This window comes from Garra rufa, chromosome 19 (assembly GCF_049309525.1).
Source record: "Garra rufa chromosome 19, GarRuf1.0, whole genome shotgun sequence".
NCBI lineage: Eukaryota > Metazoa > Chordata > Actinopteri > Cypriniformes > Cyprinidae > Garra > Garra rufa.
In genome coordinates this window covers 39,847,076-39,860,618 of record NC_133379.1, presented here as the reverse complement: position 1 = coordinate 39,860,618, position 13,543 = coordinate 39,847,076, and the positions used below count along the sequence as shown (strand labels likewise).

Below are 13,543 nucleotides of genomic sequence, written 5' to 3'. Positions count from 1 at the left end.
AATGCAATCTGGATCCCAGAATTCCTAGGTTTGTTTTGTTGTGTGGCGTAGATCGGTTTCCTGGTGCTGGTGGGGACATGGTGAATAATGTGAAGCTGGTGAAGCTCTTCTTCATCACATAGAACTTGGTGAAGGTCCTTAAACTCCTCTTTAATCTGCCTCTCAGTGCACTGAGTCTTAATCTGAAATTAAACACATTTTACATAGGTATAATTGGTAGAGTAGATCTATGTCAATATCATTTTTCTTTAAATAGCTTCAATAACAGTGTATTTCAAACCTTAATTTGTTGAGCAGTGGTTTAAACTACTTAAATGTTCAAAATATTTGTATCAATGTCAAAACATCTGTTAATAATTATTAATATTTGATGATTTAATAAAGGCATACATCTGACCTTTGCCATCGCAGCTTCCTCTACAAAGTAGAATCTGTTGTTTGTGTGTTTTCCAAAGTCTCTGCACACCAAACACACAGGCTCTTGTCTTGCTCATCCAAACAGAGTCTGAGCTTTCCTTTGTGAGCGCTGCAGATTTCTGATGAAGATTTGTGTCTTTGCTCTTCTAGGAAGGTCTCAAGCTGGCTCTTCAATGCGAAGTTTCCTGGAGGAACACTCAAGGAGGATCTCCTCCTGCGAACTGGACATTCTTTAGGTGTTTTATTTTCCCAAAACCTCTGTATACAACATCCACAAACACTGTGGTGGCAGGACAGAAGAACAGGATTCATAAAAATGTCGCAGCACACTGGACAAAGCAAATCCTCCTCAGAAAACGATCCAGATGCCATTAGAAGATCATTTCAAAGTCCATCTTCAAAGTTTCATTTTCAATCATATATCCATTTAAATCAGAGCGTCCCACTGTTGGTGGTTTTGGAAGATTTACATTTCCAAAAATGTGAATCTCGCATTAATAAAATCGAAAAATTAAAAATATACAACAACAACGTTAAAGTTCAATGTTGAACGAGCTACAGGCTCAGTGATCTATAACTGCGGATCATAAGGTGTGTCTTGTCTAAAGTACATTGGTTTATACTGCCTTTAAAACTGGTTACCTTTGGACTGCTTAAAGCGATAGTTCTCCCAGAAATGACAATTCTGTCATTAATAGCTTACCTTCATGACATTTCAAACCTGTAAGTCCTTCATTTATCTTCGGAACACAAATTAAGATATTTTGATGAAATCCAAGAGTTTTCAAGAATGTAAAAATGATGATGAGTTTTAGCACAAACAACACATTTACTTCATTAAATGTCCATATGTAAACAGTGCACAAGCAGGAGGCATGTAACGCACACAAGACTACTGTTTGAATCACTGTCAATAATGTAGTTTAATGTCAACAGTTTACACATATTTAACTATTTATTATAATACTGGAACCAGTGTTGGGGAAAATTACTGTTAAAAGTAATGCATTACAATATTGAGTTACTCCCTAAAAAAGAAACTAATTATGTTACTTAGTTACTTTTTATGGAAAGTAATACGTTACGTTAGCGTTACTTTTTAAATCTGGGCAGGGCTTGCTTGTTTGTTTTCAATATAAAAAGTTCTATTTTTGTCAAATGTAAAAGCCTTTTTAGACCAAAAGCCTCAGGCTTAGAGAAAAGGAAATTCATGTCTGTAAATTTTTATTTTTGTTTTTTACTTTTCAGCAATTAAAAAAGGAAAACAAATGTTAGATTATCGTGAGTAATTTTTGCTTATTAGTATGGTCGAACTGGATCATCGAAGGTCGGCAGCAAAGACAGCGGTTAATAAAATGGCATTAAATACATAAAGAATATTTGTATTATTCAACATATTTAATTATTGCAGGTTTGGATTGAATTTCACAGTTTTTATTCATTTTGAGGAATACTGTATCTGTTTTTTTAGTGAGTGAGATGAATTAATGCATGTTCACATTTATTCTAGAACTAAAGTAACATCTTACTCACGATTTCTCTCAACATGGGGACAGGAGAGCTTTTAATCAATAAATGGGGCGAAGTAACTAGTGTTATTTATTTGAAAAAGTTGTGTCAATTAAAAAGTAATGAGTTACTTTACTAGTTACACTCTTAAAAATAAAGGTCCTTTAAAAGGTTCTTCACAGTGATGCTATAGAAGAACCAGTTTTGGTTCAACAAAGAACCATTCAGTCAAAGGTTCTTTAAAGAACCATCTCTTTCTTACTTTTTTATAATCTGAAGAACCTTCTTTCACCACAAAGAACCTTTTGTGAAACAGAAAGGTTCTTCAGATGTTAAAGGTTCATTTTGGAACCATTTAGACAAAAAAAGGTTCTTCTATGGCATCATGAAGTGTACTTGGAAAAAGTAATATTATTATGTAACTTGTGTTACTTGTAATATGTTACCCCCAACACTGACTGTTACTGTCCTTATTTATTTAAATTAGAATACACATCCAGTTGATATGTTTGCCCATTTGCTGAAGGAGGTAAATATTCATAGCCATTTTATTTAAAATTTTTAAAGAAATACCATGCATAAAAATAGATGAAAATATTATATTAGATATTTAAAGGAAATTAAAGTGTGAAATAATCTGATCTGCATGAAGAAAAAAAAACACTGTTGATAATTTGTATTTTATTTAAAATCTAAAAAATAAGACTTCATTACATAACCACATTAAATAATTATTATAGCTAAATGAAATACATGTTAACTTATATATATATTGCAGATATACACATATAAATAATCTGCATGTCAATAATCTCAAGCTTTCACCTGTATTGTTGTGGTGCTTTTGTACCTTTTTGTCCAATATGTTGATAATCTTATAACTTTTTGGAAAGGTAATGGTTTCCACTAATTGTGTTCAAAGATTATAAGAGATAACTATGCTTAAAAAATATCAGCAAATGCTTTTTTTTTCTCCATTTAAAGTGGTTTTCAACAAACCTCTCAACAATGTTTTACTGTTGTAACAGAAACTTGTAATTCCAAAACTTGAATTTGTTGACAGAGGACTGAAATGAAAAGTTATTTCAACATTAGTACATTCTATTGCAATACTACTTCAATTAGGGCACAAGCATAAAGACGCAAAGTGCCATATTGTTTTCCTTAGGAATAATATTCTTTTTTGTCAAGGTTTTTGGAGCCCTTAATGTGCTTAAAAACTCTTGAAAATTGGCACACAACTTGGAATCTGCAGCCATTAGAGCCAGGCAGAGACTGGTACATGGGCGTGGCAAGGGGACTCTACAGCGCCCCCTGGAACTTGGAGGGCCATATATCACACATACTTGCATTTACACATATGAAACTCAGTCCACATATAGAACTCATCATACTTTTGTGCTCTGGAATTTGATATACTTGTCATAGGTTTTTTACCCGATTGTCTCCAAACTCGGTCAACATGAACTAGAGACAATAGGGATGCAATATTGTGAGGGGATTTTTGATATCTCGAACGGTTTGGGTGTGGTAAGGCTTTGAAATTATGGCAAGAAATTAGAAACAGAAAGTGTCTAATAACTTTTACATACTTTGTCTGATTTTGATAAAACCTGATCAGTTTATTGATTCAAGGAGTCTGATCACATGAACGTGACTATTACTGTAGGAGTTAAAGTTATAGCACCACCAACTGGAAAGGAAGTGTAACACTTTTAAAAATGCTTTGAAATCACAAGGATATTTTGCCCAATCAGAATAATGTCAAAACAGCTGATGAGAATCTGTAAAGGGGTCCTTGATATATTATTTACTGTTGCCAGTATTTGTTTCCCGTGTTTTTGTGGCAGATAACATGCTTAGAATTTCATGAAAATCAACAAACACATCAGTATTAATGACAGTTGGACACTGGCAAAAGCCCATAAATAGGTGTGAAGGAGCCACTCTATAGCGCCACCTTTTGACAAAAGTGGGGGGGTTAGTTTTGCCTACAGTCACCAAACTCAGGACATATATTGGACTCATCAAGCCGGACAACTTTCTAATTTACACTCATTAGCTATAATAAACATCATCTCTCTCTCTCTGTGCATGTGTGCGTTTCACACACTTGATTTTAAAGCGTAACCCTTTCATTGCTGTAATCCTTAAATCCAAAGTGCCAGAGGGTTACTGTTAATGCACTGTGTACATGATGCGACCGGGTTGGCGATTGCACTGATGGCTAGGGCCCGTCATCACTGCTTGCAGCTATATTTAACATTACATTTCAGGTTTTTTTTTTTCAACATTAAGTCCAATATAACAATAGAATATAACCTTTGCTTTTAAATTTTCATCACATTTTCATTTGCTCATTTATTTTCTTCACTAAATCCTTGACACCTGGGAACTGCATGTCAGGATTTTGATCCTCTACGCTCCCAGGATTGTTTTTCGTGTGTCTCTTAAGAGGGACGGGACGATTGGTTTGGCTGCATGGCATGGTCTCTGTCGTCTCGTACTGAGGATGCTGTTTGGGGAACTGGGATCTGTCGTGGCTTAAAGGCACGGTGTGGACTGGGTTGGGAGTTTTAAGACTTGCAAGCTCACCATCCCATGAAACGGTCTTTGAGCCTTTCCTGGACAGTTTAACCCTAAAACATTTTGTACCGCTCAATTGACTTATTGGAAAATGCTTATATTCAGTGCGCTTCACTGGATTATTCAGAGTCTCCATTGCAGTGTGGAAATCCGAATGATCAGACTTGAAATGCATGGCTAAAAGAAATACAGAAGATAATACGCTCATACGCATACAGTAGAACAAATAACCACAGAAGTCATATTCTGAGTCATCATACTCACTTCTACCAACATTTTCCTGCATCTTCTGTAGGACAGTGAGCTTCAGGTTGGTCAGGTGATTTGACAAACTGATCGTCACTGCTGGACTTGGTTCTGGAACCAGCAGGTTATCCTGAACTCTGGAAAATAAAAAATTCTGGAGTCAAAGACGCTGATAGTTTGAGCTCAGAACCACCGCATAGATCAACCCGAAAAACAAAAACACAGACCTTTGCAACATGCTCTTAACATTCTGTAAGGAAAAAAAGAAAGAAATGCTAATTATTCAGCAAAACTGGATTTGGTTTTTAATCTCTGAAAATGACATTTGCAGGACCTGCAGGAATGAAAAATCATCCGCTTTCATCTGCTCCGTTATGTCTCCGATTGTTTGTGTGAGAGATGAAATCTGTCTGCTCATATTGTCAGTCTTCTCTATCATCATCTGAATCTTCTGCTGCTCTTCTTCTCTCAGCGCTGTTAGTCTGGCCGCTTCTTCATCATGTAGAAGCTGGTGAAGTTCCTTGAACTCTGCTTTAATCTGCCTCTTTGTCTGTTGAGTCTTAATCTGAAATTAAAGACATATTTACACAAAGGTATGGCCAGACTAGATCCAAAATATCTTAAATTACACCGTTTATTTCCAACCTTAATTTGTTCAGCAGTTTGACAGAAACTCTGGCTGACATTCTCAAATGTTCTCCGTTTCTCCTGCAAGGACTTCAGTGCAGCTTTGAGTATCTCCTGAAAGAAATGAACATAATCTTACATCTCTTTTTATTTCCTTAATATAATGCAGACCATGGTGTAACATGATCCCATGTCTTGTTTGGACTTTTATGTTGAAGTGTTTCCTGTGCTTTGTTTGTAGTCAGTTTATTGTTCATTAGTTTCCCTCTGATTAGTCTCCCAGGTGTGTCTTGTTATCTTGTTATTCCCCAGGGTATATGTGTTTTTCTTTGTCAGTCACTGTTTTCTGTAACACACTTGTTTTCCCTCATGGTCTTCACATTACAAGTAGCATATTTGTGCTGAATATAACTCCAATAACTCCATGTTTTGAAATGTAGTCTGATAATACACTAACCTAAAATATGAAAAGATTAATTCAGATTAAATAAAGAAAAAATAAGCAAAGTTCAGCAAATTTGACAGATGAAACAAAATATATTTACAAATATTTGTATCATTGGGAAACAATCTATCCAATAATTTAATAAAATAATCATTTGACTGACCTTTTTGTCGATCACAGCTTCATCTAAGGGACAGAATCTGTGGTTGGTGTGTTTTCTGGAGTCTCGACACACGACACACACGAGCTGCTGATCATCCAGACAAAAGAGCCTCAGCTTTCCTCTGTGAGCGCTGCAAGTTCCTGATGAAGATTTCCGTCTTCTCTCTTCTTGGAAAGCCTCACATTGGTTGTACAAAGCAAAATGCACAGGAGGATAATCCTTGGAGGATCTCCTTCTGCAAACTGGACATTCTTTAGATGCTTGATTTTCCCAAAACGTTTCAATACAAGTTTTACAAACATTGTGGTTACAGGACAGAAGAACAGGTTGTCTAAAAATGTCAAGGCACACTGGACAAATCAAATCCTCCTCAGAAAAATATCTTGACGCCATTTTACAGTCCTTAAAAATCTTCAGTTTCATTTTCAGTTAAATATCAGTTTGAAAACAAAAAGCGTCATATCCAGAGCTGGCACTCCCAAAAACATGCATCAGAAATATTAATGATCATCATTTTGTTAATTGCTCCATGTGGAGGAGCCCTATGTGGTCTATAACTGCAAAACAAACAGGTGTGTCTGTCCCAGGGTTGCCAGGTCTGCCTAACAAAACTCGCCCAATTAAATGGTTAATTAAAAAATAGCCCAAAAGTATCCAAAATATACAATTCCTCTGCCTAAAATATTTAACAGTTGCTGTGATTATTAAACACAGCTTAATTAACCCTTAGGTTCAAAAACGGACAAAAACAGTTTTTCCACTTTCACTGATGTTGATTTTTTAACCAGCCTCTGTTCTATCCATAGATACCAAACATTCATTCATTTTCTGAATTGTAACCCTTTAAATGCTGGTTTGTTTACATAATGCCACAGGTGTTTTTTTATGAAAAAAAAAAATAGTTAAGCAGATTTTTTTTCTTTGCTTATTAGCTTCTTGGGTGTGTCAGTGAACAACAACATTAATTTTGAGGCATTTATATTTTTATGTAGTGTCAGATATAAACTAACACTTAGGTCCATAATGGACAAAAACAGTCCATGTCAAAAAAGTGTCATAGAAATGTTATATTAATATTTTTTTCCACTTTCACTGACTTTTTTTTTCTCATGCAAACCACACGATAGAATGAGCACATATTAGCAAATATTGCATCGTTTTATAGACAAATGGTCCTGTGTTAAAAAAATTGCACAAATGGACATTTTTGTCGTTAAAGTCCTGAGTGTGAGTATTTTTTGTACAGAGGGTAAAATTGATTTTTTGAAGGAAATGAGGGTGAAATATTTAAAATTTCAATAAAATTAAACAACTGAGCCAAAATGTTGGCAGAGCAGTTGGCATTAACACAGGCACACTTATAACAAAAAAACAAAACTGAAATGGACAAAAATGTACATAAGTTGTTAATGTTATATTATTTCAATACAAGCATTTCAATCAAATATAATTTATGCAGGGGGGGAATAAACTAACTTTATAAACTTATAAACTTTTTTCATTCTTTCCAAAGCGCGCAGGTGCTTGCGCTCTTGTGGCGTTTGCCGTTGCTAAGCAAACATGACGCGCGCTCGCCATGACTAAAGACGACGCGGAATTTTCAGTACAGAATGAAAATATTTCTAGCACCGTAAATCGTTTGCAGTAGCTCTACTACTAGATGAATTTACAGAATAGGTGGTTCTATCCCTGTACAGTTATGATGGTTCTTGCCACATGACGCGCGGTGCGCTTGTGGCACTCTGAAAAGTTGGAACGTTTTCATCGCAAATTTCATCGTATTTACATGCAAAACAAACAAAATTACATTACAAGCTGCTATCCACCACTATAGATTTACAGTTGCAATCGAAATTATTCGACCCCCCCAGGGACTGCTGTACTTTACAAATACACGCTTTTCAGAAGATCCATAAATTGCATCTAGTTTACTGGCATGTTAAAGGTGATAATATTAATATATAATGTAATTTTTTAAGTTGTAAGATTTTGAATAACTAATTATTCAACCCCTATTCAACATTGCTTTTTTAAGGAGACACTGCAGGCAAAAATGTTTTTTTTCATGCACCTGTCAAATTTGAGATTTTGGGCTTTTTGGTTTTTCATAAAGTGTATTTTCAGACTAGTGGAAAGAAAACATAAAAAAAAAAAACAATGTTAAGTGTTTCTTTTATAGACCTTCCTGCAGGACAAGCATCCCAGGGTATACAACCAAATCTACTTATGCTTGGTTCAGGGATCAGTCATAGAATGTTCTTGAGTGGTCTGTTCAGTCTTCAGATTAAATTCTTATTGAAAATATTTGGTTGAATTTGATGAAAACAGTGGCAAAGTGAAAACCAAATATTATCAGTGACCTGAAAGCTTTTTCAGGTGAGGAATGGGCCAAGATTGCAGTAGAGAGGCGACAGAAGCTTCAAAGCACTTTCAAGCAGCGTTTATTGGTGGTTTTAAAAAATAAAAGATTCTGCACCAAATTTGACTTTTGGGGGTTGAATAATTTAGAGCCAATTAGATTTTTTATTATTTTTATTATATATTAAATATGTATTAATAGACTTCATCTAATAGTGTATTGATGCCTTGTTGAATTGTTTTCACAAAATTTTGTTCTTTGCAGCGAAATGACTTGCAAGTCAAGGTGGTTGAATAATTTTGATTGCAACTGTATACAATGATCTCAAACAAACATTGAAGTAAATACATTTGTTGCACAAATTTTAACAGGATCATTCTCATTATTGCCTGAATTATTAATCACAACATTACCATCAGGAGTTGTATTAAATCAGTTTTATAAATTAAAATCATCAAATCAAGGCTGTTTTTTAAAGATGGAGTTTTATTCATGGTTGCAAAATAAACAGTACCATGAAAAAAAAGAAAATGTGATTTTAAAATTGTATTACATACAATTATTCTGGAGAAAAAGAACAGCATTTAGAGATTGAACAGAAACTAAAAATGAAGAACAGCTGAGAAGAAGATCAACAGACGATCAACAGTGCGAAGGACGAACAACACAAGCTAGAAGCCCATAATGCCATGCAGTCCTTTAGCAAACGCTCATGTCTAAACCAAACTCCAACCGCACTGCCGGCTTCACATTGGTCCAGAATTCATCTGTACAAGCCAAAAGCTATTTGCACCATCAAAAATTAAAGATCAGGTTAGTATTTCACTCCTTTCTGACTTTTTGTGTGTTAAACTCAACAGCAATTTGTTACAATTATAGAATTAATCAACTGCACAGGTTAGTCATTCAACAACAGGTGAATCTCACAAAATCTGTAAAGAAACATACAACTCATAATTCAACGGCAAATCAAAAGATTGAAAAATAAAACGAATTTAATTTAGTGCAGAAAAGTTTTTTATTTTTATTGGAAAGAAATATGGAAGCCCGTGTCCGTCACTGTATTAAAAAAAAAGTAAAAGAAAAAGAGGTTATCGTGACTCGTCATCTCACAATTCTACCTTTTTTTTCCTTCAGAATTGTGAGATATAAACTCGCAATTGTGAGAAAAAAAAGTCAGAATTGCGAGTTATAAAGTCAAAACTGTGAGATATAAACTCGCAATTCTGTAAACATATCAGTCTTTTTTTTCTTCTCAGAAATTTACTTTATAACTCAAGTTTATATCTCACAATTCTAAGAAAAAAGTAAAAAAAAAAAAAAAAAAAAAAATTGCAAGAAAAAAAAAGTATATTGTGAGGTCGCAATTACCTTTTTTATTCAGTGGCGGAAACACTGTAAAAAACTGACTTTTTTCAATTTTTTTACAATCTGACTTTTTTCTCAGAATTGTGAGATTAAAGCTTGCAATTCTGAAAAATAAAGTCAGAACTGGGTGATATAAACACACAACTGCAAGTTTTTGCTCCTCAGAAATGGACTTTATAACTCACAATTGCAAGTTTATATCCTACAATTCTACGGAAAAAAAGTCAGAATTGCGAATCGCGCAATTCTGACTTTTTTTCTCGCAATTGTGAGCTTATATCTCACAGTTCTGAGAAAAAAAGTCAGAATTGTGTAATATAAACTCGCAAATGTGAGAAAAGTAGTCACAATTGTGAGAAAAAAAGTCAGAATTGCGAGTTATAAAGTCAAAACTGTGAGATATAAACTCGCAATTCTGTAAACATATCAGTCTTTTTTTCTTCTCAGAAATGGACTTTATAACTCAAGTTTATATCTCACAATTCTAAGAAAAAAGTAAAAAAAAAAAAAAAACAACTCAAAATTGAAAGAAAAAAAAGTATATTGTGAGGTCGCAATTACCTTTTTTATTCAGTGGCGGAAACACTGTAAAAAACTGACTTTTTTCAATTTTTTTACAATCTGACTTTTTTCTCAGAATTGTGAGATTAAAGCTTGCAATTCTGAAAAATAAAGTCAGAACTGGGTGATATAAACTCACAACTGCAAGTTTTTGCTCCTCAGAAATGGACTTTATAACTCACAATTGCAAGTTTATATCCTACAATTCTACGAAAAAAAAAGTCAGAATTGCGAATCTCGCAATTCTGACTTTTTCTCTCGCAATTGTGAGCTTATATCTCACAGTTCTGAGAAAAAAAGTCAGAATTGTGTAATATAAACTCGCAAATGTGAGAAAAACTGTCAGAATTGTGAGTAAAGTAGTCACAATTGTGAGTTATAAAGTCAGAACTGCAAGTTTTTTTTCCTCAGAAATGGACTTTATAACTCAATTCCGAGAAAAAGAAGTAAAAAGTAAAAAAAAAAAAAATCTCGAAATTGCAAGAAAAAAGTAAATTGTGAGGTAAGTCGCAATTACCTTTTTTATTTTTTTATTCAGTGGCGGAAATTAACTTCCATACAATTCTGTCACTAAATAAAAATTTTAAAAAGGTTATTGCGACTTTTCACAATTCTCACTTTTTTTGTTACTGCATTACAGTAACAAGGATATTAGATTGCATATGCAAAAAAAGTTAGTCTTTTAAATGTGTTGAAATATGAATTGAACGTTTCCCTGTGAGATTCACTCAGATGCTGCATTAATTTTAAAGCGCGTTTCTTTTATGTGTAGTTATTTCAGGATGGTTGAGTGAATATTTTCACAGTGTTTTTATAAACACACCAAAGAAGTGTGTTTGTTAGCGTCTGTATGAAAACACCAATCCCGAACACGCAATGCATCATCATCTGTTTGAAACCAATAACGGAGTCTGTGATGAACTACACAGCATGTTTAATAGTGTCATTTACAACAGTGTCATCAAGTTACTGACGTGTCTGAACAAAACTAAACAACCTACAGCTAAAAATAACTAAAAATATATGTATAAAAGCAAAAGCAAACACAAGTCATTCATATTACCGCAGGATGAAAGTCACAGCTAGTTTTAAAACAACCTTTACATGAGTTGGAAAGCTGTTTTTTTAGTATGTTACAACAGAAGAAACAGATATAAGCCGAAAATTAAGCATTTTCTTAAAATCATTTTAAATTGACATTATTTTCATAGCAATTGCACACATTTTGACCCCAGTTCTCCTTGATTTCATGCTAAAAGCATGTCTTTTGCAGACAACTGTGATGAAAATGTGCTTATTTGTTATGAAAGCATCATAATAAAACTTTAAATAAAACACGTTGGGGAGAAATTGTGTGAAGAGCAGGTTTTGTGAGATTCAGCCATTTCAAAAACTCCTTCAAAAACGAATTTGAGCTGATCAGAATGTTATCGTAAGCATGTTTTACACTCTTCTGAACCTGGTTGGATGAGTTGTTATGATTATAGGAGGCATTTTAAGATTTTTTTAGATGGTTACAGACGCGATTTGAAAAATCATAAACATGCAGCAGAGCAGATTTTAACTCTTTCATCAATCAATTCATTTTCTCTAATGATAACATTTGATACATTATAGTGGTTATTGTTATTCAGATCAAGTTTTTTTTCTTATAAAAACAGATGTGTTGAACATGCTTAACGAGCCGCACTTTAAAGTGCACTTCAGCCAGCATTTATTAAAAGAATAAAAACAATTCGACGCTTTAATAAAAAGAGATCGACACACGAAATGTGAACAGTACAAAAAACAAATCGATTTAAAGGAAAGGTATTGCCGAACGCCTGAGCAAAAGCTTCCTCACTGGGTTTCAGACTTCTTTTTGTTTTTCTTTAGGAACGACGGGGTGCGGAACTTTTTCTTCTTCTTTGACGGGGATTTGTTGGGCGATTCGTCGCTGCCGTGATCACCAGCCGCGTCGTCCCCGGCGGCAGGCTCCTCCCCCTCGGGCTGAGGGGCGGAGTCTGTCTGTTCGGGGGCGGGGTCTTCTGCGGGGAGGGCGGCGACTTCGGAGACATCATCAGGGGTCAGATCGGGGAGGGTCTGTCTTAAAGTGGCGGCGTCACTCTCGTCCTTGGACGTCTGTTCCTGTTGTGCCTCTGTGGAGTATGATGGGAAAAGACAATGGTGAGTTTTAAGATCAACTTGAGATATGCAGACGGACCAGGGGAAAATCCAGCGCTCAACAGTTTGGCTCTTTATGCATGAAGCGTCAAAATCTCTGACTGCAAAACTAGAATCCCTCCAAAACTACATTCATGTCCAGATACAGCTTTAATTATCAAACCGCCACAAAATGAAACACTCGCAACCCAATGCAATTACATCATTAAGAAAAACTAGCTATACCAAGCAAACACAACAAATGTTTCAAAGCGAATCATGAAAAATTGAGCCGAGTTCGCAACATTAGAATCTCAATTTAAGCAATCGTACATATTAATGCTTAAAAAAAATCTATACAGTGTGCATATGTATACACATTTACTTATTTAACAGACTGCACTTTCAATCATTATTTCGATATATTTATGTAGTTAGATAAAATAAAATAACATGAAAAGGATAAATGTAGACAAGGGAAAAATGTATATAATACTGAGATTACATCAATCATTGTTTTAATGCACTACTTGATAACTGACTGTTAATTGATTAAATATTTGAATTATTCATTATTAAATTTTATATAATAAAACTGTATACACAGATAATAATAATAAATATATACTTAATTTTAAAACATTTTTTTAAACATTTATTTAAAGTATCCAAGAATGAACAGTGCTGTTGTTAATTAACTGATTAATTATTAAAATGGTTCATTGTTAAATTATATAACAATTGCATATATAAATAATAATAATAATAATAATAATAATAATCATAATGAATAATATTATATAAAATTTAAAAAATTTAAATGCATTTTTAGTGCATTTATATAATATATAAATATATATTTTTAATTTATACTTTAAATAGTACTTTCATTAATTGAATTATTCAAATTATCATTATTAAATGATATATAAATAAATAATTTTATCATGAATTATTATATAATATAAGAAAAGTAGTAATATATATATATATATATATATATATATATATATGTTTTTTTTTTTTTTTTTTTTAATTATCTTTAAAATTATTTAAAGTTTGGAAGTTAGAGATATATATATATATATATATATATATATATATATATATATATATATAT

At 33.5% G+C, this 13,543-nt stretch overlaps 1 protein-coding gene across 7 annotated transcripts in view; it reads right to left on the bottom strand.

The window, feature by feature from the left end:
* Positions 1-13,543, bottom strand: part of add1 (adducin 1 (alpha)) — a 97,703-nt gene that overhangs the window by 32,112 nt on the left and 52,048 nt on the right. For 5 of the 7 annotated variants that reach the window (XM_073824528.1, XM_073824533.1, XM_073824529.1 and 2 more), the window contains one exon: positions 8,819-12,419. The exons of 1 other annotated variant lie outside the window; for it this stretch is intronic. In XM_073824528.1, the coding sequence (XP_073680629.1) occupies positions 12,121-12,419 (299 nt within the window). In that variant the 3' untranslated portion in view covers positions 8,819-12,120. Of the gene's footprint in view, positions 1-8,818; positions 12,420-13,543 lie in introns of those variants that run through there. One more of the 7 variants, XM_073824535.1, reaches the window with a different exon arrangement.